Here is a 22,199-nt window from a genome sequence, read left to right as displayed (position 1 = left end):
CTTCATTGCTTCCTCAGGCTCCCCAACCCTCTGTTAGAAGGTTGTTTCGTAGTTGGCATGGCTTGTCTTACTCCTGAAAGTCATGAGACCAGGTATCTTGTCCTTTTGCATTTGTAAAATTAATTTTTGATTAAAAAAGCAATGCATGGGACTTCCCTGGTGGCGCAGTGGTTAAGAATCTGCCTGCCAGTGCAGGGGACACGGGTTCGAGCCCTGGTCCGGGAAGATCCCACATGCCATGGAGCAACTAAGCCTGTGCACTACAACCACTGAGCCCACACGCCACAACTACTGAAGCCCGTGCGCCTAGAGCCCGTGCTTCGCAACAAGAGAAGCCACCGCAATGAGAAGCCCGCGTACCTTAATGAAGAGTAGCCCCCACCCGCCGCAACTAGAGAAAGCCCGCGCGCAGCAACAAAGACCCAATACCACCAAAATAAATAAATTTTTTTTTTCTTTTTTTTTTTTTTTCTTTTTGGTGTTCACGGGCCTCTCACTGTTGTGGCCTCTCCCGCTGCGGAGCACAGGCTCTGGACGCGCAGGCTCAGCGGCCATGGCTCACAGGCCCAGCCGCTCTGCGGCATGTGGGATCTTCCCAGACCGGAGCCCGAACCTGCGTCCCCTGCATCGGCAGGCAGACGCTCAACCACTGCGCCACCAGGGAAGCCCAATTTATTATTTTTTTTAAAAAAGCAATGCATGAGTACATTTATCTTCTAAAACATTAAAACTAAAGCTAATACCCCCTTTGAACATTATCCACAATCTTGGTCCTTTATCCCTGTCTTAAAGATAACCTCTGATAAAAGAGTTTGGCAGGTAGCCTTACAATCTGTTTTGAAAATCTTTTATAAACTTAATATGTAATTGTCTTAGTTCAGGCTGCTATAACAGGATACCAGAGACTGGGTGGTCTATAAATAATATAAATTTATTTCTCACAGTTCTAGAGTCTGGGAAGCCCAAAAGCAAGGTATTAGCAGATTCAGTGTTTGGTGAAGGCCCACTTCCTGGTTCAGAGACAGCTGTCTTCTTGCTGTGTCCTCACAGGGCAGAATGGAGTGGGCAGCTCTCTGGGATCTCTTTTATAAGGACACTAATTCCATTTATGAGAGCTCTGCCCTCACGACCTAATTACCTCCCAAAGGCCCATCTTCAGATACCATCACATTGGGGATGAGGTTTCAGCATATGAAATTAGAGGGGACACAAATATTGTCTATAGCAGGGAGGATAAGAAATAATGGTATTTCTGTGTTTTATATTAACTTCTTATTTTGAAATAATTTAAGATTTACAAAAGAGTTACAAAGATAGTACAGAAAGTTTCAGTGTACCTTTCACTCAGCCTGTCCTAGTGCTACCAGCTTACATAACTCCAGTTCAGTCATCGAAATGAGAAGTTAACATTGGAACAATACTATTAACTAAACTATAGACTTTATTAGAACGTCACCAGTTTTCCCACTAATGTCCCTTTTCTTTTCCAGGATCCAATCCAGGATCCCATGTTGTGTTTAGTTGTCTTGTCTCCTTAGTCTCCTTCAATCTGTAATAATTCTCAGTCTTTTCTTGGCTTTCATGACCTTAATACTTTTGAAGAGTCCAGGTCAGGTATTTTGTAGAATATCCCTCAATTTGGGCTTGTCTGATGATTTTTCATGATTAAACTAAAGTTATTCATTTTTGGGGAGAGTTTTTTAAAAATATCAAATCAGTCAATCAATCTCATGCTGCAATTTGCTGTTTTCATTCAACAATATGCTTTTGATAGCACAGGGAGATCAGCTGGGTGCTTTGTGACCGCCTGGAGGGGTGGGATAGGGAGGGTGGGAGGGAGGGAGACGCAAGAGGGAAGAGATATGGGAACATATGTATATGTATAACTGATTCACTTTGTTATAAAGCAGAAACTAACACACCATTGTAAAGCAATTATACCCCAATAAAGATGTTAAAAAAATTAAAATAAAAATTAAAAAAACAATATGCTTTTGAGATAGATCTATATTAACATACATAGATCAAGATCATTTATTTAAAATTCTCTACAGAATTCCATTTTATGAGTATTCTACATTTTATTTAGCCATTCCCCTATTGCTGGGCATTATGGCTGATTCCAAATTTTCTTTATTAGCAGTATCATAGTAATTATCCTTGTACATACCTCCATAACATGGAGTTATGGTAGATAACTAGAAGTGGCATTGCTGAGACACGGATTTAATAGATGTTGTCCAATTGCCCTCTAAATGGCTGTAACAAGTTACATTCTTTTGATATCATGAAGCTTGAAAATTGTTGCCAGTTTCTGTTTTAATTTCCATTTCCCTGGTTACTACTGAGGTTGGGCATCTTTTTGTATTCTTATTGGCAATTTATATATTTTTTTCTGTGAACTGCCTATTTACATTTGCCCATTTTTCTAGTGAATTTTTTTCTTATTGATTTGTTGAGTCCTTTATATGTTCCACATACAGATCTTTTGTTTTATATATTACAAATGTTTTCTCCTAGTCTGTTATCTCTTAACATTTTTTCCCATTTTTTCCAAGTTATTTCATCTCTCTGATTAAAAAAAAATTTTTCTGGTTTCTTTCTTTTGGAAACAAAGTTCTTGATTATAAAAGTAATATAAACAGGGCTTCCCTGGTGGCGCAGTGGTTTAGAGTACACCTGCCGATGCAGGGGACACGGGTTTGTGCCCCGGTCTGGGAAGATCCCACATGCCGCAGAGCGGCTGGGCCTGTGAGCCATGGCCGCTGAGCCTGTGCGTCCGGAGCCTGTGCTCCGCAACGGGAGAGGCCACAACAGTGAGAGGCCCACGTACCTCGGAAAAAAAAAAAAAAGTAATATAAACAATGTAGAAAATCTGGGAAATTTATGAAAAAGTATAAAGAACAAAAGAAACCACCCCAAGTCTTATCGCTGAAAGAAAACCACTATGAACATACTTATTTACATATTTCTTTCTAGTCTTGTGTGTGTGTGTGCATGCACAGTTTTTGCTCAGATGAGATCACATTGCATATATATATTTTTTCTATTTGCTTAGTGCCATGGTCTTTAGACACAAACTCTGGCCTTTTCCCATGTGCCCTTGGTTTAAAGGTAGTGTCAGACTACCTTCCAACTCCTATTTCTTCTCCCCACATATCCTTGAAAAATCTGGTAGGTGAGAGCCCCAAGCCCTGTCCTCAGCCGACCTGAAGTTGGCTCAAAAACACGAGAGGGTAGAAATGCTCCAGCAGAGCACGTATTAAAAAGTCTTGGAGGTTTTAGCTGACTGTAAATTCAATGAGTCAGTAGTGCAGGTACCAAGAACTTTATTGCTTGAATGCAAGGCAGTACAAGGAGGAAGCTACAGTCCTGCTCTGCTCTGATGGTACCACAAACATTTGGTTCAGTCTTGGGCAATGTACTCTAAAGTAACCACAATCAAACCGAGTAGGTGCGTAAAAAGAATGAGGACAAAGACCCTCAAAACGAGGACAAAGGAGAAACAATGGAAGGAATGGGAGATACTGGTCTGGAAGAGAGAAGACCTTGGGCAGAAGTCTTCAAGTATCTGCAAAGTGGAAGGTGGGAGAGAGATTAGACCTGTTTGTTCTCTGAGGCTCCAAGGGATAGGACTTGGGCTAGAGAGTGGACGCTTAAGAAACACCTTCTGGCTAGTCAGAGCTGCCACGACTAAGGAATGCATTGCTCTGGAAATAGTGGCTTTCTGTCACTGAGGAGTCTTCTTTCAGGTGCAAGTTGGTGGTGGGTGGGTGGGAGTTGATAGAATAATGAACATTTCTTGAGTGCCATGTGCCAGGACTGTGCCGAGGATCTTACCTCTGTTATCTTATTTCATCCTGTCACCACCCCATGAGGTAGGTACTGTTGTTATCTATCCCTATATTGAAGATGAGGGAACTAGGTATGATGAAGTCAGGTGTATCGCCCAAAGTGACACAGTTGGCGTGTTGTGGAACTGGGGTTCCAACCCTTTCTGACAAACTCCAAAGCCGGTACTTTAAGTCATCATTGGGATTCAGGCGTGGTATGGGAGTCTGGACCATAGGGTTTTTGAGGTCCGTTCGACTGTAAGAGTCTGTGGCTGGGAAAACGGTTGCCCCCAACCCCCTAAGAGAAAGCGTAGGAGTGTAAGTGAGGTAGTCCAGGGCCCTGCAGAAGGCCCAGGGATGGAGACCTAAAGGACATGGAAGGGTTGTCAACGTGCGTCACCCCATAGCTCAGCAGCGGGCAATGTTTTGTTGTTTGAAGATCCCCAGACCCACGCAAGGGACCGAGACGCAGGCCCGCCTCGCGGTTCCACTCCAGCAGCGCGGCCAGGGAGCGTCGCGGAGGCCGGGTTCTGCGGCGGAGCTGGGGGACGGAACAGCGCGCTGGTCCCTGGCCGGGCGCGAGCCGGGGGCGGTGCCGGGGCGGTGGGGGCTGGGAGGGCGCGCGCCCGGGCGGCTGCGGCAGTTGCGCTCTGGGTTTGCTGCCGTGCGGTGGGGCCGGTGAGTGCGGCGGGACCCGCGGGCGGGAGGGGAAGGAGCGGGCGGGCGAAGGAGCGAGGGAGGGTGAGCGGTGGAGCGCGCGACCTGGGCCAGGGCCCCCCTCCTGCCCCCGCCACGGCCCTACCCGGCCGCTACGCCCCTCAGGCCCCGCGCGTCCGGGCGCCCGCCTGCGAGCTCGCGGACCCCGCACGCCTCCAGCGCCAGGTAGCCCCCGCCTCGGAGCAGCCCCTTGCTCCGCGCCGCGGCGACGCCCCCAGCCCCACGTCACGCTCGCGCCATTGTTTCCTGGCCTTGGGCTCGCTGGGAGCCGCCTTACCCTCGGAACGCGACCCCTCGCCTCGCCGCTTTCCGGCCCGGTGCCCCGCTTTTCTCTCACGCTGGTGGCAGCCCCCGTGCCGCCTCGGACGGACGCCTCTTTACTCAGTTGTGCTTATATTTTACGGCCGACACCTGGCCTCCTCCCGTCCGCACCCGAAGCCTGCCTTTCCGCCCTGTTAATGAACCTGCCCACCCCTTGCGCGTTCCCGGTCAACCCCGAGGAACTAGCTAGCCGCTGTGTTAGGATGCAAGGTTGACAGCGTTGTAGCAAGAACCACCAGAAATTGCCAACTGAAAGCCCACATGCCAGTTTTCGTCGTTTGCAGCACTTCCTGGAAAGCTCACACCGAATTGCAGGCCGCCGCAAAAAAACGTGCTAGTTGTTTCCCAATGGCTCCCAAGTCAGGGGCCAACTGTCCGGTGGCAGTCTATTCCTTTCCTTTTCCTGGGTTACGCCGAAGCCCTCGAGAGCCGAGAGTGAGATGCAAATCTGAGGCCTAAACCATTAGTTGTAAGCATGACGTTTGGGGGCTTTTACTTCGGTAGGCCTTAGCTTTTAAAGGCAGTAGGAAAAATAAAAAAATAAAAATAAAGGCCATAGGTGGAGTTGGATGTCAGACGTAGTGTTTTCCCGGCTTTGGGCCGTTATTTTGAGGATGCATTGTTAAGTGCAGTGCTCTGCAATGGCTAGTAACCATTATAGGGTTGTGTGTGTGCGTGTGTGCGTGTTCGGGTGCGGACAGGTTCTTCTTGATTGAACTTGTTTCGTAATGCGTATATACTGTTCATTTTGCCTCTTAAGGCAGCGGATGCAAACTCTGGTAACTGTAATGTGAAACAGTGCTATTTACCGTGGAAACTTAATGTTATTGAGGTCTTTTAAGATATTTACCTCGACACTTTTCAACACTGGTTAGAATTTATCCAGATGAAGACATCCAGGCCTGAAGAGGTTAAGTTCAAGAAGACACAGCTTGTAATTAAAAGCAGAACTCTACACGCTGGGCTGATGCTAGCACACGCAGACTTTTTATTTTTGAAATGCATTTCTATTGCAGTGTAAGCCACTACATTTCGGTATAGGTGCTGCATCACTCTCATCAACCCAGACTTTAGATTTTATTTAATTAATTTATTTTTAATACATTTTAAAAATTTATTTTTGGCGGTGTTGGGTCTTCGTTGCGGTGCGTGGGCTTTTCCTTGTGGCTTCTCTTGTTGCAGAGCACGGGCTCTAGGCACGTGGGCTTCAGTAGTTGCAGCACGGGGGCTCAGTAGTTGTGGCACGCAGGCCTAGTTGCTCCAAGGAAGGTGGGATCTTCCTGGACCAGGGGTCGAACCCGTGTCCCCTGCATTGGCAGTCGGATTCTTAACCACTGCGCCACCAGGGAAGTCCGTAGACTTTAGATATTTAGAATTAAGTGATTAGCTAATCTGTAAAATGAGAGGGCCAAAGGAGTTGTTTGCAAGGGTTCATTCCGTTCTAAGATTTGATTCCATTGTTTGCAAATTTACAATCAGCCTCAAGTTTCCAAAAGTTTATAATTGTAGGAAGATTTATATAGATATTTACATAGGGTATCTGCAAACCTTACTAGTGATATCAGGTGTATCTTCCTAAAGAAAGCCAGATTACAGTAGAATGTTAGGAGGAATGTTCATTCATCTGTCTCTAGGCTATTTCTACTGTTTAATGGGGGAAAGAAAGAACACAAAACATGTTTTTTTTAAAAAGTACATTTTTTTTTTTTTTTTTTTTTTTTTTTTTACGGTACGCGGGCCTCTCACTGCTGTGGCCTCTCCTGTTGCGGAGCACAGGCTCCGGACGCGCAAGGCCCAGCGGCCATGGCTCACGGGCCTAGCCGCTCCGTGGCATGTGGGATCTTCCCGGACCGGGGCACGAACCTGTGTTCCCTGCATCGGCAGGCGGACTCTCAACCACTGTGCCACCAGGGAAGCCCTAAAAAAGTACATCTTTTTATTGCTTACCTCTCTTACCAAAAAGCTTAAATTCAATAGTAAAAAAAAAACCCAACTTTATCATGTTGTTTATGATAAATAAATATCATATCTTTTCCAGTTCTTATGTACATATAATTTTTATGTAGTTATAATTGCTGTGTACATATTTAAAATTTTGCAGTTCCGCACATTTTGGGGATGTCCATGTGTCTAGAGAATTCATCTACTTTTCATTTGTGGAGGCTCTGTAACATGCTTTTATGCCCAGTAGTGAACAATGCCGGGCATACAGGCTCTCAGTAAATTTTTGTTGAATGATTGTAATATTTTGAGCTGCTTAGACATCTCGGAACACAAAATGTTAAATATCACAAGGCATATGTTAAATGACATGTGAGCAGTAAGGCCATCAATGCAAAGGCACGTGAGCCAGGAGGCAGCATCACATATGTTTAAGGGCCTGGGTTTTGGAGTCTGGGTTTGAGACCTGGCTTTGCCACTTAGCATCCATGCACCCTTAGAGAACTTAACCGTAGAGAGCTTCACTCAGTTTCTCTCACCATGAAAAAGGGGAAAATAGAACAAATTTCAAATTTCACAGAGTTGTGTGGGGTGAATGGGATAATTCCATTGAAGCAATACAGGCACACATTAAATTCTCTATAAATGTTAGCTATTATTACTGTTTTTTTTTTCATTCAAAGTGGAGAGATTACTGTAGGTTGGCGGGATCAGGGAAAACATCATAGAGGAGGTGACACTTGAGAGTAGGGAGAGGATGCAAAAGTGGGCATATTGAGGGTTTACTGAGTGGATTGTTCTCACTAAAGCAAAGGGTTTGGTAGAGCAATACTATGAGATAAAACTGGAGAGGGAGGACTTCCCTGGTGGCGCAGTGGTTAAGAACCCGCCTGCCAGTGCAGGGGACACAGGTTTGATCCCTGGTCCGGGAAAATCCCACATGCTGCAGAGCAACTAAGCCCGTGCGCCACAACTGCTGAGCCTGCACTCTAGAACTCGTGAGCCACAACTACTGAGCCCGCACTGTAGATAGAGCCTGCAAGCCACAACTACTGAAGCCTGCACGCCTAGAGCCCATGCTCTGCAACAAGAGAAGCCTCCGCAGTGAGCAGCCCGTGCACCTCGCCGGAACTAGAGAAAGCCAGCACACAGCAACAAAGACCCAACACAGCCCAAAATAAATAAATAAATAAATTGATTAATTAAAAAAAAAAACCTGGAGAGAGAAATACTAGTAAACTGTTTCCAAGATATGCTACATGGGTTTCTTGCAGATAGAACAGAATTAATGAAGTAAGACAGCTTGTATTTATGAGTAGCTGGTGTTTGTTTCGTTTTTTAAGTTCAGACCTGAAAAATTATTTGCTTTAAGGAAATTGATAGCAAATTGTTATGCAGTGCTAAGGTCCTTGTTATTTGACACAGTAAATCCTTTTTTTTAAAATAATTTTTTTAAAGCATTAAAAATATTATTTTATTTATTTTTGGTTGTGTTGGGTCTTTGTTGCCGCACGCCGACTGGGCTTTCTCTAGTTGCGGCGAGCGGGGGCTACTCTTCGTTGCGGTTCGTGGGCTTCTCATTGCAGTAGCTTCTCTCTTTGAGGAGCACTGGCTCTAGGTGCCTGGGCTTCAGTAGTTGTGGTGCATGGGCTCAGTAGTTGTGGCTTGCGGGCTCTAGAGCGCAGGCTCAGTAGTTGCGGCTCACGGGCTTAGTTGCTCTGCGGCATGAGGGATCTTCCCGGACCAGGGCTCGAACCCATGTCCCCTGCATTGGCAGGTGGATTCTTAACCACTGCACCACCAGGGAAGCCACACAGTAAATCTTATATGACTTCTTACCATTTGAAATTTGTGTTCTATGATTGGTTACCAAGGTTTGCAGTGGCTGTTTTTTCTTTTCCTTTCTGTGGAAAACAACTTTAGCAGCAACTCCCACCCCCACCCCACCCCCCACCAAATAGCAAAATTGCCAGCAGAGCAGCAAAATAGCCCCCCTTTTAGGTGGAATACATACTCCAAAGGATTAAATTGCCTTGGAGAGTGTTGAACTATTTGTTCCTATCTTTTGTGTGTTTCTTTTGGTTGGGAAGCATTATCAGGAGTGTGAGATGAAAAAGCCTGCTGTGTCAGGATCTCCTTGGAAAGAGAAGACTGAAATCTGGTGCCTGAAGTTTAATGGCTAAAAATACATGTGTGTGTATGTATATATAAATATATATACATATATATTTATATACATATAGAATATACATCTCAGTAAATTTGGGTACAGTAGGCCCGTCGTATCCGGATGCAGAGCAGGGGAAGAAAACAGGGGCGACTGTAGTGCTCCATTTTATGTAAGGAGCTTGAGCATCCGGGGATTTTGGTATCTGTGATTGGGGGGGTGTCCTGGCACCAACCCCCACGGATACAGAGTGACCGCTGTATTAGTATTTCTGTTTCCAATGTCCAGTGGAGTATATGTTTTTTAATGCTCCTTGGTTCAGTTTAATGTGGTTTCTTTAATGTTTTAATTTAAATTTATTCAAAAATATGAAATATTTCAAAATACAGGAAATAATGTAATGATCATCTTACTTATAGACCATCATATTTATTTTGTGGTTTTTTTACCTATTTTCTAATTGTGTAGTCTCTCTTTTCAATTTACTATATTTTTCAAAGGGATAAAATTACAGATACAGTTGAGGCCTGTATGAATCCTTGCTGATCCTATTACCCTCTCTTTCCCTGTCATGAATTGAGTAATTATCATTCCCATTATGTTTATATACTTTTACTAATATGTATATATCCCTGAAAGTGCATATACTTTTGTTTAATGTATTATGCACATGATTCTGCAACTTGGTTTTTTATTCAACATTGTTTTTATTTTTTTTGAAGACATGATTTTATGATAAAGCACTGGTGAAAGAAGCTCATATGAAGATTTTTTTGGGGGGAGGTGGGCAGTGTTTAACTTCTTGCCCATCCTGTGTTTCCAAGTCTGTCCCAATGTTGGGGCTATTCTTTCTTTTTTAAATTTATTTTATTGATGTAACATTGATTTATAACATTATATAAGTTTCACAAGTACAGTGTTTTATTTCTACTTCTGTATACCCTTTGCTCACCACCAAAAATGTAGTGTCCGTCCATCACCATACAGTTGCTCCCCTTTACCTATTTTGCCCTCCCCCTCCCACTTCCCCTGTGGCTCACTACTACTCTGTTCTATGTTTTGGTTTGGTTTGGTTTATTTATTGTTTGTTTATTAGTTTTTTATATTCCACATGAGTGAAATCGTGTGGTATTTGTCTTTCTTCATCTGACTTATTTCACTTAGCATGATATCCTTAACGTCCATCAATGTAGTTGCGAATGGCAAGATTTCATCTTTTTATGGCCGAGTAGTATTCCATTGTGTGTGTATGTATATATACCCCACATCTTTTCATCCACTGATGGGCACTATGTTGTTTCCAATCTTGGCTATTGTAAATAATGCCGGGATGAACATAGGGGTGCATGTATCTTTTTTCAGATTAGTGTTTTCATATTCTTTGGATAAATACCCAGAAGTGGGATAGCTGGATCATATTAATTTTTTGAGGAATGTCCATACTATCTTCCATAGTGGCTGCACCAATTTACGTTCCCACCAACAGTGTATGAGGGTTCCCTTCTCTCCACATCCTCACCAACACTTGTTATTTCTTGTTTTTTTGATAGTAGCCTTCCTGTCAGGTGAGAGGTGATATCTCTTTGTGGTTTTAATTTGCATTTCCCTAATAATTAGTGATGTTATTTAACATTGTTTTTGCTACATATCCATGTTGGTAGATATATCTTTAGTTCATTCATTTTAATTTCTCTATTAATATTGCATTATATGAATAAGCCAGTTTGTTTATGAATATTTAGGGGTTTCTGCCTTTTTTGCTATTAGTAACAGTGCTGTAATAAACATTCTTGGATGTTTCATCCTGTTTACATGTGTGAGAGAGAATTCTAAGCCTAGGGAATTCTTAGGTGGTAGGGTATGAGTATCTTCACCTTTATTAAATAAAGCTGAATTATTTTCCAAAATACTAAACACAAAACACCCATCAGCAGGTTGTGAGAGTTCCTTTTTTACCATATCCTTACAAACATTGATATTGCCAGACTCTTAAATTTTAAAATCATATTAAATTTCATTTTAATTTGTTTTTCCATTTATTGTAAGGATTTATTCCATTTGCATCCATTTATTGTAAGGTTTTGTTTTCTATAAATTGCTTCATTCTTTTTCTGTTGGTTCATTTTCTTTTCCATCATTAGTTTGCAGCTCTCTTTATCTCTATACTAATCTTCTCTCAGTTATGATGTTGCAAAAATCTTCTCAGTGGTTGCTCTTTACTTTTTGTTGTGCATAAGTTTTACATTTTTATTCCAACTTTTTATTTGAAAAATTTCAGTCCTACAGAAAAGTGCAGTGATAGTTCAATGAATACACTTACATCTTTCACCTGGATTCACCAACTGTTAACATTTTGCCATATTTACTTTTTATTTCATATATACATTTTTTTCCTAAACCATTTAAAAGTAATTTGCAGACATCATGGCGCTTCATCTCTTAAAAGATATACTTAAACAAGGATGTCCTACAAAACTACAGTATAATTATCACATTTAATATGAATGCAATATTATTATCTAATATACAGTGCATATTAAAAATTTCTCAGTTGTCCCAGTAATGACCTTTATACTTAATCTCCAACCCCACCCCTGGTCCAGGATCATGAGTTGCATTTAGTTGCCATGTCCCTTTAGTTACTTTTAATCGACAACAGGTCCCCAGACTTTTGTTTGTTTTCATAATATTGATATATTTGAAGAGTCCAGGTCAGTTGTTTTGTACAATGTCCTTCAATTTGGATTTGTCTGATCATTTCCTTAGATGTTTAAATTCAGACTAAATGTTTTTGGCAGGAAGAAGCTTTAAATTTTAACATAGTCAGATTTGTCTATCTTTTCCTTTATGGTTTGTGTTGTCTTTTATCCAAGAAAACCTTCCCTCCCTTGATGTCATAGGGCTCTTCGTCTCTGTTTTCTTCTAAAAGTTGTATGGTTTTGCTTTTTTTTATATTTAGGCTTATAAATGCTGTTTATTTTTTCTGCTTAGTCTACCTTTAGTGTGGTGTTCAATTAACATTTGTGTTACACATTCTTTTTCTACCATTGTGTTTGTCATAAAATTACTCTGTAAATTCATAAAGACTGGATGGCTTTTGTTATGCACTAAATTGTGAAAATTTTGAGTTATCTGATCATGCTAAAGGTGTAGAGGTCGAAACAGCTGAAATATTCTGTGTGAAAATTGTAAAAATAAAGATATATTTGTAAGAATTTAAGCATGGTATGCTGTAAATAAGACCAAGATGAAACATCAGGATCTTTCACAAATCTGAAATCAGTAAATGCCATATTTTTAACCTTGGATTATTGACTTTTGCAGTAGGTTTGATGAGATAATCCTATGTGGAACTAAGCTTTTGGGAAGGAAAGAAACCTACAGATAGTAGATTAAGATTAGATTTAGGATACTTACATTGACATGAAAAAATGTGTGAAATTGTATAGCCTTTGCCACATAATTGACACTCTGAAGTTTTGACTCTGAAAGTAGAAACCTATTATAACATTCCTCCAAACATAATGTACTACATTGTGCAGAGGCCCCTACATTGTGTAGAGGCCGCAAGTAGTAAACACTGTGGGCTCTAGTATAATAAGTAAAAATTTATTACGCACTGTGTCAGCCACTGTTCTTAGCACCTTGCACTTATTAATGCATTAAATCCTTGTTCCAACTCTGACCGTTTTGGAGTTGAAGAAACTGAAGTGATTGTATAATTTGCTCAAACATAGAGCTAAATTAGTGTCGGAGCCAGGTTTTGAACCCAGACAGAATGGCTCCAGAATCTGCACTCTTCACTACAAGTATAATCCTGTGACCCTGGTCAAATTATTTAACTTCTCTATGCCGTTTTCTTCTTTATACAATTAAGATAATAGTACCTAATTCATATGGTTGTTGTGAGAAGTTAATTAGATAAAATATGTATAGAGTTTAGACTAATACATGAAAACAAGTGAGCACTCAATAAATGTTAGCCATTATTATGTTAGCATTACTAAGGCATTGAACTTATGCGTATCTCTGAATTTTTACCAAATAAGTGAAGTATGCCATAAATATTGTATATATATAAAAAAGTAGAAATACCATGGTGATTATTTCTGCCTTTCTGGTTTTTATCTCTTTATTATTTTGAAAGAGGAAAGATAACAGCTAAAACAAAATTGAATGGTGAACCAGGAGCTCATTGGTAAGAGAATGAGTTCTTTTTGAAATAAAGCAGAATTTTTTATCTGCTTTTTAAAAGAATATTCAAGAATGATTACTAAAGGTGCAAAGTGTTATATATTAGCTGAATGTAAAAACTTTTCAGCTTTGTTACCTTTATGCTTTTGAAATTATAGTTTAATTATAATTAATTAATTATAGCTTAGTTAATTATAGCAATGTTTTGAAGAAATAAAAGTCATATTGTGGTCCCACTTTATCTGCAGTTTCACTTTCCACAGTTTCAGTTGCCTGCAGTCAACCATAGTCTGAAAATATTAAATGGAAAATTCCAGAAATAAACTATTCATAAGTTTTAGACTGTGTGCTCTTCTGAGTAGTGTGATGAAATCGTGCACCATCCTGCCTGGGATCCACAATCACTGACATCCTCATGGCTCAGTAATCCAGGATCGCCCAAAGCTGCTGATCCTCCTTGTGACATATCGTCAGAAGGTCGATAGTAGCCTAACACTGTATCACAGTGCCTGTGCCATTCACCTTACTGCATCTCATTACGTAGGCATTTTATCATCTCACATCATCACAAGAAGGATGAGTACAGTAGCATAAGATATTTCGAGAGAGAGAGAGAGACCACATTCATATAACTTTTGTTACAGCATATTGTTGGAATTGTTTTATTATTAGTTATTGTTGTTAATGTGCTTCTTATGTGCCTAATTTGTAAATTAAACTTTATCATGTGTATGTATGTATGTATAGGGAAAAATACAGTTTATATAGCATTCTGTACTACCCACAGTTTCGGGCATCCACTGGAGATCTGTACTACATATTCTCAAGCCCAGTCATTTAAAATGTTTTCTTTACATACTCTTTTGTTCCTTTTTGTCAACAACCATGTTATTGTTGAAGGTCTGGTATTACTCAAAACATTCAGTTGGAAGCAACCTTCATGCAGATGTAGAACAAATATTGCATTCTGTGTGATATGGCAGAGGTAATGGAATTCTAGGAGTAGCAGCAGTAAAGTGTTCAGGATAACATAAAATTCGGGTCTTTTTTGTATATTTTTGGAACTTTAGGAACGTATGCAATAAATTTACATTTTCTAGTTACAGTTTCAAACTAGAGATTGGAGCATGTTGTTGCTTGAAGAGGAAAAACAAATTGTCCAGGCAACAGGTATTACATTTCTTATTTGACAAGATCTCTTCTCAGCTTTGTTATTTTCTATCAGAGAATAAGGAACCTTTTGTTCCAAGGCCTGGTGTCGAAATGTTAGCAAAATACTACATTAATCAAGCTAAGAATCTTATTCGTTTTCTGAACCAAGAGTACGATTTCATGAAGATTCATTTAGAGCATTAAAAAGAACTTGTGTAATATTCTTGCATTTTCAGGCTTATACAGAACTTAGCTTTGGAAAGCAAAGCGCTCCAAGTGTAGAGGTTTAGGAGTTTATTTCTGCCTGTATATATCAACTCTGTAGTTCAAGGAACTGGGGATACAGCAGCGAACAAAACAAGTCTCACCCTCATGAAACTTACATTTTAGAGAAAAGGACTTGATAGTACCAAACTGTCAAATACATTATGTCTGGAAGTGTAAATGTGCAAAAAAGAAAAACAAAATGGGGTGAGAGGATAGCAAGTGATATGTGTGGATAGGTAAGTGCGATTTTATTAGTTGGAATTTGTTAGCCATCTGTATCACTTGGTGTGTAAACTATGAATGTTGGTCTTTTACACAAATGTATAGTATAACTTGGGGCAAATGATATAAAGAACTCTGAATGAAAATAATGAAATGAAAAATGAACAAAAAACTGTTCCTCATAAACTAAAAGATAGGAGTTAATGAAACATTTAACACAATTTATATGTAACACACTTTTAGGAGTCTTACTTTTTGGGAAAAATTAATATTCCTCCATCTTAAAATATTTTATGTGATTATTTTCCTTCATGTATTTTATGATTAGAAGGAACAAAGGTTACAAGAATACTTTCAAAGCTAAATTTTATTTCAAAGTGCTGTTCTTTGAGTTAGGGGTGACCCTTAACTACAGATACTGTGATTTAGGTTTTCAGCAGTATTGTTAGACAAATTAATCTAAATTTAGATCTGACTTCCCTTGTTTTCCAGGGAATGTATTTGTAAGTAAATTGGTTTGTGGTCTTGTTACAGAGGGGACCCTTGATGGCAACATAATGATATAACCATCTAATTTACCTCTGTATTTTCTTGGTTTTACTTGCTCATCTGTCAAGGATTAGGATTATCAGGGGCTATGCGTAATGATACCAGGCATACAGATAGACGATACAGCTTTAACTTTTCTCTTCCCATAAAGTAAACTAGTTTAATATGACTAGTGTCATATGCAAGTAAAGTTGTATTTAGGAAAATAAAATAAATTTCAGCTGGTGAGAAAATCCAAAAAAGCCATTCAAAATGATCCTTTTCACTCAAGTCTCAGAGCAGTGTTCATTGTTCTTAGAATGACAGTGGTTGATTATAAAACTTATAAATTCCTAGTTTTATATTTCAAACACAAGATAAATTCCAGTGAAGTTTAGTAAAACACTGAGTGTTCATATTTACTTAACTGTTATCATTACCCTATTATCTATAGTGACACACTAATCCCGTTGAAAGATGAATATTTGGTTCAAACTGCCATGTGTGTAAAACACTTTGCCTGATGGACCTGTGCTACATACTGTGTTTAAGTGCTACTTACTTCTTTCTAAGTGAGCTACTGACATGACCTGAAAGAGACATTAAAACGGCCTTGCTAACCAGGCTGCAGATTGCTCACCAGGCTTACTCTGCAGTTTCAGTTACTCTTTGCTTCCTGTTTTCAGAAGTTACCTGAAGCTTTTGGGGCAGCTGGTTTCCCTTTCTTTGGGGGAGGATGATGTTAGTGGTGAAGGGAACTATGTATGTTTTGCCTATGAAATATTTTTAAAGTGTGAAACTAAAATATTTTAAATGCCTGAGAGTTCATTTCAGTTGTTACTCTCCAGATACAACTACTTTGCAGGCTGGATATTTTATATTGAAACAAAGGACTGTTTCAGTATAAACTGTACCACTATTGCTTGGAAGGAATTAAAATTTGAGCTTTTTATTCAGCATTAGTCACTGCTGTACCTTACTGAAAAAACTACTCTTAAGCTTGACACTGTAAACAGGTGACAAAATGTTTACCTACTTATTGGAACATTTTTTTTTTGCCAGATGATAACGTCTATAATTTTACTGTCACTGTAAAAAATAAACATTAGATAGACTGACTCTGTGAATAGAGTCCAAAAGTCTGTCATAGTAATGCTAACATGTGTTAGATAAGATCATAGGAAAACCAAATAAGGAACTTTTTGAAGATGATGATTTAAGAAAATCTCACCCCTGAACCTTCACATAACTTATATAGACTTCATGGCAAATTTTATTTCATATTAGTGATAATATGGTTATTTAATCATTTATGTTTACATTTTTAGCAGAATAAAATCTTGTGTTATCTTTGCTGAGACTCTGTAACTTGAATTTTTAAAATAAAATGTATTCTGTTTAGTCCATGAATGATCTAAGAAAGTGCTTTGAATTTTTCCTACAAATAATTTGAAGAAAGTAATACAAAAAGAAGTTAAAATATATGGGGGAAATCTCTTTTTTAGTGTAATTACTATCTCTAATTTGTAAGGAAAGAGGGAAAGAAAAGCCTGACTTTTAAAAAACAGTTTTATTGAGGTATAAATACATACAACAAACTATATATTTAGAAGGTACAATAAGTTTGACATATGTACATAACCATGAAACAGTCACCATAATTGAGGTAATGAACATATCACACCCCAAAGTTTCCTTGGGCCCCTCCCCACCTCACACCTCCACTCTAGGCAACCGCTGATCTGCTTTCTGTCACGGTAGCTTAGTTGGCATTTTCTAGAATTTTATGTAAACAAAATCATGTAGTGTGCACTCATTTTTTTGTCTTCTTTCACTCAGCATAATTTTGAGATTTATTCTTGTTGTATATCAATAGTTCATTCCTTTTTATTGCATAATCATATTCCATTGTATGGATATGACACAACATGTATCCATTCACCTGTTCATAGACATTTGGGTTGTTTTCAGTTTCTGACTATGACACACAAAGCTGCTCTGAATATTCATGTGCAAGTCTTTATATGGATATATGCTTTCATTTCTCTTGGACAATTACTTGGGAGTAGAAAGATTGGGACATAGAGTAGATGTTACGTTTAACTTTTAAAGAAATAGTGGGAGTTCCCTGGTGGCCTAATGGTTAGGATTCCGGGCTTTAACTTCATGGGTCTGGTTGAATCCCTGGTCAGGAAACTGAGATCCTGCAAGACCAGCAGCGCATTAAAAAAAAAACAAAACCGAAATGGCAAATTGTTTTCCAAAGTGCTTGTACCATTTTTATATTCTCACCAGCAGTGTATTGGAGTTCTAGTTGCTCTTTATCCTCATCAAATTTGGCATGGTCAGTCTTTTTTTTGGCTGCACCTCACGGCACACGGGATCTTAGTTCTTCGGTCAGACTTTTTAATTTTAAATATTCTAATAGGCATGTAGTAGAATCTCACTATGGTTGTAATTTGCATTTCCCTGCTGATAAATGATGTTGAGTATCATTTCATGTGTTTTTTTGCCATCTATATATCTTTTTTGATGAAGTGTCTACTCAAACACTTTGCCCATATTTTAACAATTGGATTCTTTGTCTTGTGTTTTGAGAGTTCGTATATGTTCTGGATACATGTTGTTTTATCAGACGTGTGATTTGCAAATATTTTCCCTCAGACTGTAGCTTATCTCCTCCGCTTTTCCTCCCAAAGAGTGATAGAAAACATTTTAATGGAAACATAATGTGAAAATACAATTTTGTTTTGTTTATATTCCTCTGTTAGCCATGAAAAGGGACAAGTTGAGTATACAAACAAGGTTGAAGAGACAATATTTAAACTTCCTAAGGGAGTAAAATATTTTAAATGTTTTTACATCACTCGTATACCATAATGTGCAAAACCATATAAACCATAATGTGCAAAACAGATTAACATGACTTGTAATGCCAACCTAGTAGTAAGTTGATTTATTGTTTTATTTTATCTATCATCCCCTCATTTTACTGAGGTCTCTGAACAAATATTGTTTCCTTATAGATACCTTCCAAGGTTTTCCTACAATATTATCATTGTCATTCTTTATCTCTTCACCTTATTTGTTTTACCTATACCATATACCACTTATCACTACCTGACACAGTGAGTTTGGTTACTGTCTTACTCCTCCACTAAGATGTAGGCTCCATGAGGCTGAGAATTTGTCTCTTCTGTTGTCGCTTGTTTTTTCCTCCTCTTATTGGTGTCTTCTGAAGAGCAGAAGTTTTAAATTTTGATGGAATCTAATTTATCAACTTTTTTCTTTTATCCATTGTGCTTTAGGTTTTGGAACTAGGAAATTTTGACTAACCCAAAGCTCACAAAGACTTTCTCTTATGTTTTCTCCTAGAAGTTTTATAGTCTTAGATTTTACATTTAGGCCTACAGTGCATTTTGAATTAATTTTTGTATATGCTGAGAGGTGCCTGATGGTACTGGCTAGGATAGAACCTCCAGTACAATTTTGAGTAGAAGTGGTGAGACTGTACATCTCTTTTTTCCTGATTTTAGGGGGAAAACATTCAGTCTTTCACCTTTTTAGTATGATGTTACCTGTAGGTTTTTGGTAGATGCACTTTATCATACTAAGGAAGTTACCTTTATAAGTAGTTTGCTGAGAGTTTTTATCAGGAAAGCATGTCGAATTTTGTCTTATACTTTTTCTATATCTATTGAGATGATCATACAGTTTTTCTTGTTCCTTTTTTTTTTTTTTAAGTCAGCTAATACGTTGACTGATTTTAGCATGTTAAATCATCTCTGTATTCCTGGGATTGACTCCACTTGGTTGTATTATTCTTTTAAAATATTGTTGGATTTGATTTTTATTTCTATGTGATCAGTAATAATTTCCCTGCTTTCATCTGATTCTAGTTACTTGCATGTTATTTCAGTTTCCTAGTCATTGTAGTTAAGGTTTGTCAATTTTGTTGGTCATTTCAAAGAATGAACGTTTGGTTTCATTGATTCTGTGTTTATTTATTCTCTATTTTATTTATTTCTTCCCTAATTGTTGTTATTACCTTCTTTCTGCTGGGCTTGGGCTTAGTTTGTTCATCTTTTTCTTGCCATTCTAGTTCCTCCAGGTATAAAGTTAGGTTATTGATTTGAGATGTTTCTTCTTTTTTAATGAAGGCATTTACAGTTGTAAATTTTCCTCTGAGTACATACGGCCTTCCCTGTATCTCATAAGTTTTTGGTGTTTTGTGTTTTTGTTTTCTTTTGTCTCTTAACTATTTTCTGGTTTTCCTTGTGATTTCTTATTTGACCCTGTTGGTTGTTAAAGAGTGTGTTGATTAACTTCCACATATTTGTGAATTTTGTAGTTTTCCTTATCTTATTGACTTCTAGCTTTATTCCATTATGATAGAAGAAGACACTTTGTATGATTTCAATTTTTTAAACATTTATTTAATAAATTTATTTATTTATTTTTGGCTGCATTGGGTCTTCGTTGCTGCGCGTGGGCTTTCTCTAGTTGCAGAGAGCAGGGGCTACTCTTCGGTGCAGCGCGCAGGCTTCTCATTACGGTGGCTTCTCTTGTTGTGCAGCACGGGCTCTAGGTGCGCAGGCTTCAGTAGTTGTGGCACGCGGGCTCAGTAGTTGTGGCTTGTGGGCTCTAGAGTGCAGGCTCAGTAGTTGTGGCACATGGGCTTAGTTGCTCCACAGCATGTGGGATCTTCCCAGACCAGGGCTTGAACCCATGTCCCCTGCATTGGCAGGTGGATTCTTAACCACTGCGCCACCAGGGAAGTCCCTAAACATTTATTAAGACTTATTTTATGGTTGAACATATGGTCTATCCTGGGTAATGTTCCATGTGCACTTGAGAAGAATGTATATTCTGTTGTTGGGTGGAGTGGTCTATATGTGTCTCCTAGGTTTAGTTAGTTTATACTTGTTCAAGACCTCTATATCATTATCAATATTAGTTTTAATAAATGTATTTATTTATTATTTTGGGCTGTGCTGGGTCTTTGTTGCTGTGTGCAGGCTTCTCACTGTGGTGGCCTTTCCTGGTGCAGAGTACGGGCTCCAGGCACACAGGCTTCAGTAGTTGTGGATCATGGGCTCCAGAGCACAGGCTCAGTAGCTGTGGCCCACGGGCTCAGCTGCTCCGCGGCATGTGGGATCTTCCTGGACCAGGGCTCAAACCCGCGTCCCCTGCATTGGCAGGCAGATTCTCAACCACTGCACCACCAGGGAAGTCCCGGATCATGTCTTTTTAATCCTTTCTGTGAAACTTTGCCTTCAAAGTAATTACTAATGAGGAAGGACTTATTTTTGCCATTTTGCTATTTGTTTTCTGAATGACTTAAACCCTTTTTGTTCCTCCATTATTGCCGCCTTTTGTGTTTAGTTGATGTTTTTAGTGAACTGTTTTGATTCCATTCTCACAAATTTTATTTTATTTTATTTTAATTTTTTTCTGGGGTGGTACGCGGGCCTCTCATTGTTGTGGCCTCTCCCGTTGCGGAGCACAGGCTCCGGACGCACAGGCTCAGCGGCCATGGCTCACGGGCCTAGCCACTCTGCGGCATGTGGAATCTTCCCGGACTGGGGCATGAACCCGCGTCCCCTGCATCGGCAGGTGGACTCTCAACCATTGCGCCACCAGGGAAGCCCACAAATTTTATTTGTAATTAAAGAAATTTTTTTTTGGCTGTGTTGGGTCTTCGTTGCTGTGCAGGGGCTTTCTCTAGTTGTGGCGAGAGGGGGCTACTCTTCATTGTGGTGCGCAGGCTTCTCATTGCTGTGGCTTCTCTTGTTGTGGAGCACAGACTCCAGGAGCATGGGCTTCAGTAGTTCTGGTGTGCGGGCTCAGTAGTTGTGGCTTGTGGGTTCTAGAGCACAGGCTCAGTAGTTGTGGCGCACGGGGTTAGTTGCTCCTTGGCATGTGGGCTCTTCCCGGACCAGGGTTCGAGCCCATGTCCCCTCCATTGGCAGGTGGATTCTTAAACACTGTGCACCAGGGAAAGTCCTCACAAATTTTAATAATGTTGTATTTTCATTTTGAGTCAGTTCAAAATAATTTCTAATTTCTCCTTTGATTTCTTCTTTGACCCTTGGGTTATATAGAAGTGTGTTCATTTATTTGCAGATATTTGGGGATTTTCCAGGTATCTTTCTGTATTTATTGCTAATTTAATTTCATTGTGGCCAGTGAACATACTTTGTAAGACTTGATTCTTTTTCAATTTCAATTTATTGAGACTTGTTTTATGGCCCAGAACATGATCTATTTTGGTAAATGTTCCATGTGCACTTGAAAAGAATGTGTATTCTGTGGTTGTTGGGTGGACTGTTTTATGAATGTCAGTTAGGTCAAGTTGGATGATAATGTTGGTCAAGTCTTTTCTATCCTTAACAGACATCTTGTCCACTTGTTCTGTCAGTTATTGAAATATTACTGAAATCTCCAGCTATAATTGTGGTTATGTCACTTCCTCCTTGCAGTTCTACAAGTTTTTGCTTCATGTATTTTGAAGCTCTGTTATTAGATGTACATAAGCATTTATGATTATTATGTCTTCTTGATAAATTGACCTGTTTATCATTAAGAAATGGGCTTCCTTAAACCTGGTAATATTCTTTGATCTGAAGTATACTTTGTCTAATGTTAATGTAACCATGCCAACTTAATAAAAAATTTTTTTTATTAGAGTATAGTTGATTTATAGTGTTGTGTCAGTTTCTGATGTATAGCAAAATGATTGTTTTATCTATATATAAATATATATATTTTTTCTTTTTCATCTTTTCAATTATGGTTTATTATGGGATATTGAATATAGTTCCCTGTGCTATACAGTAGGACCTTGTTGTTTACCT

General features: G+C 39.3%; 2 protein-coding genes across 5 annotated transcripts in view; one reads left to right on the top strand and one right to left on the bottom strand.

Moving 5' to 3' along the window:
• The window catches only part of NT5C2 (5'-nucleotidase, cytosolic II), a 307,851-nt gene that overhangs the window by 191,729 nt on the left and 93,923 nt on the right, over nt 1-22,199 (top strand). For 2 of the 4 annotated variants that reach the window (XM_004265898.2, XM_033421111.2), the window contains exon 1: nt 4,413-4,511. The exons of the other annotated variants lie outside the window; for them this stretch is intronic. The gene's annotated coding sequence lies outside the window, so the exon portion shown is untranslated. Of the gene's footprint in view, nt 1-4,412; nt 4,512-22,199 lie in introns of those variants that run through there. 4 annotated transcript variants of the gene reach the window in all.
• Nucleotides 1,813-5,618, bottom strand: LOC125960993 (collagen alpha-1(I) chain-like). The gene is made up of 3 exons (XM_049696889.1): nt 5,555-5,618; nt 3,841-4,940; nt 1,813-3,571 (listed from the first exon to the last, which is right to left on the bottom strand). The coding sequence occupies exons 1-2, from the start codon at nt 5,616-5,618 to the stop codon at nt 4,132-4,134; spliced, it is 873 nt and encodes a 290-aa protein (XP_049552846.1). The 3' UTR covers nt 1,813-3,571; nt 3,841-4,131.

This window comes from Orcinus orca, chromosome 14, assembly GCF_937001465.1.
Source record: "Orcinus orca chromosome 14, mOrcOrc1.1, whole genome shotgun sequence".
Taxonomy (NCBI): Eukaryota; Metazoa; Chordata; class Mammalia; order Artiodactyla; family Delphinidae; genus Orcinus; species Orcinus orca.
The sequence above is the reverse complement of the archived record's forward strand: the minus strand, read 5'-3'. Positions and strand labels throughout refer to the sequence as shown.

Bases quoted from the DNA above. Each gene is read 5' to 3' on its own strand.
- LOC125960993 (XM_049696889.1), bottom strand. From the start codon at position 5,618: ATGAACAGTATATACGCATTACGAAACAAGTTCAATCAAGAAGAACCT. The intron at 4,941-5,554 runs GCACACACGCAC...GTAAAATATAAG, and splicing joins ACCTGTCCGCACCCGAACAC to CACAACTGAGTAAAGAGGCG.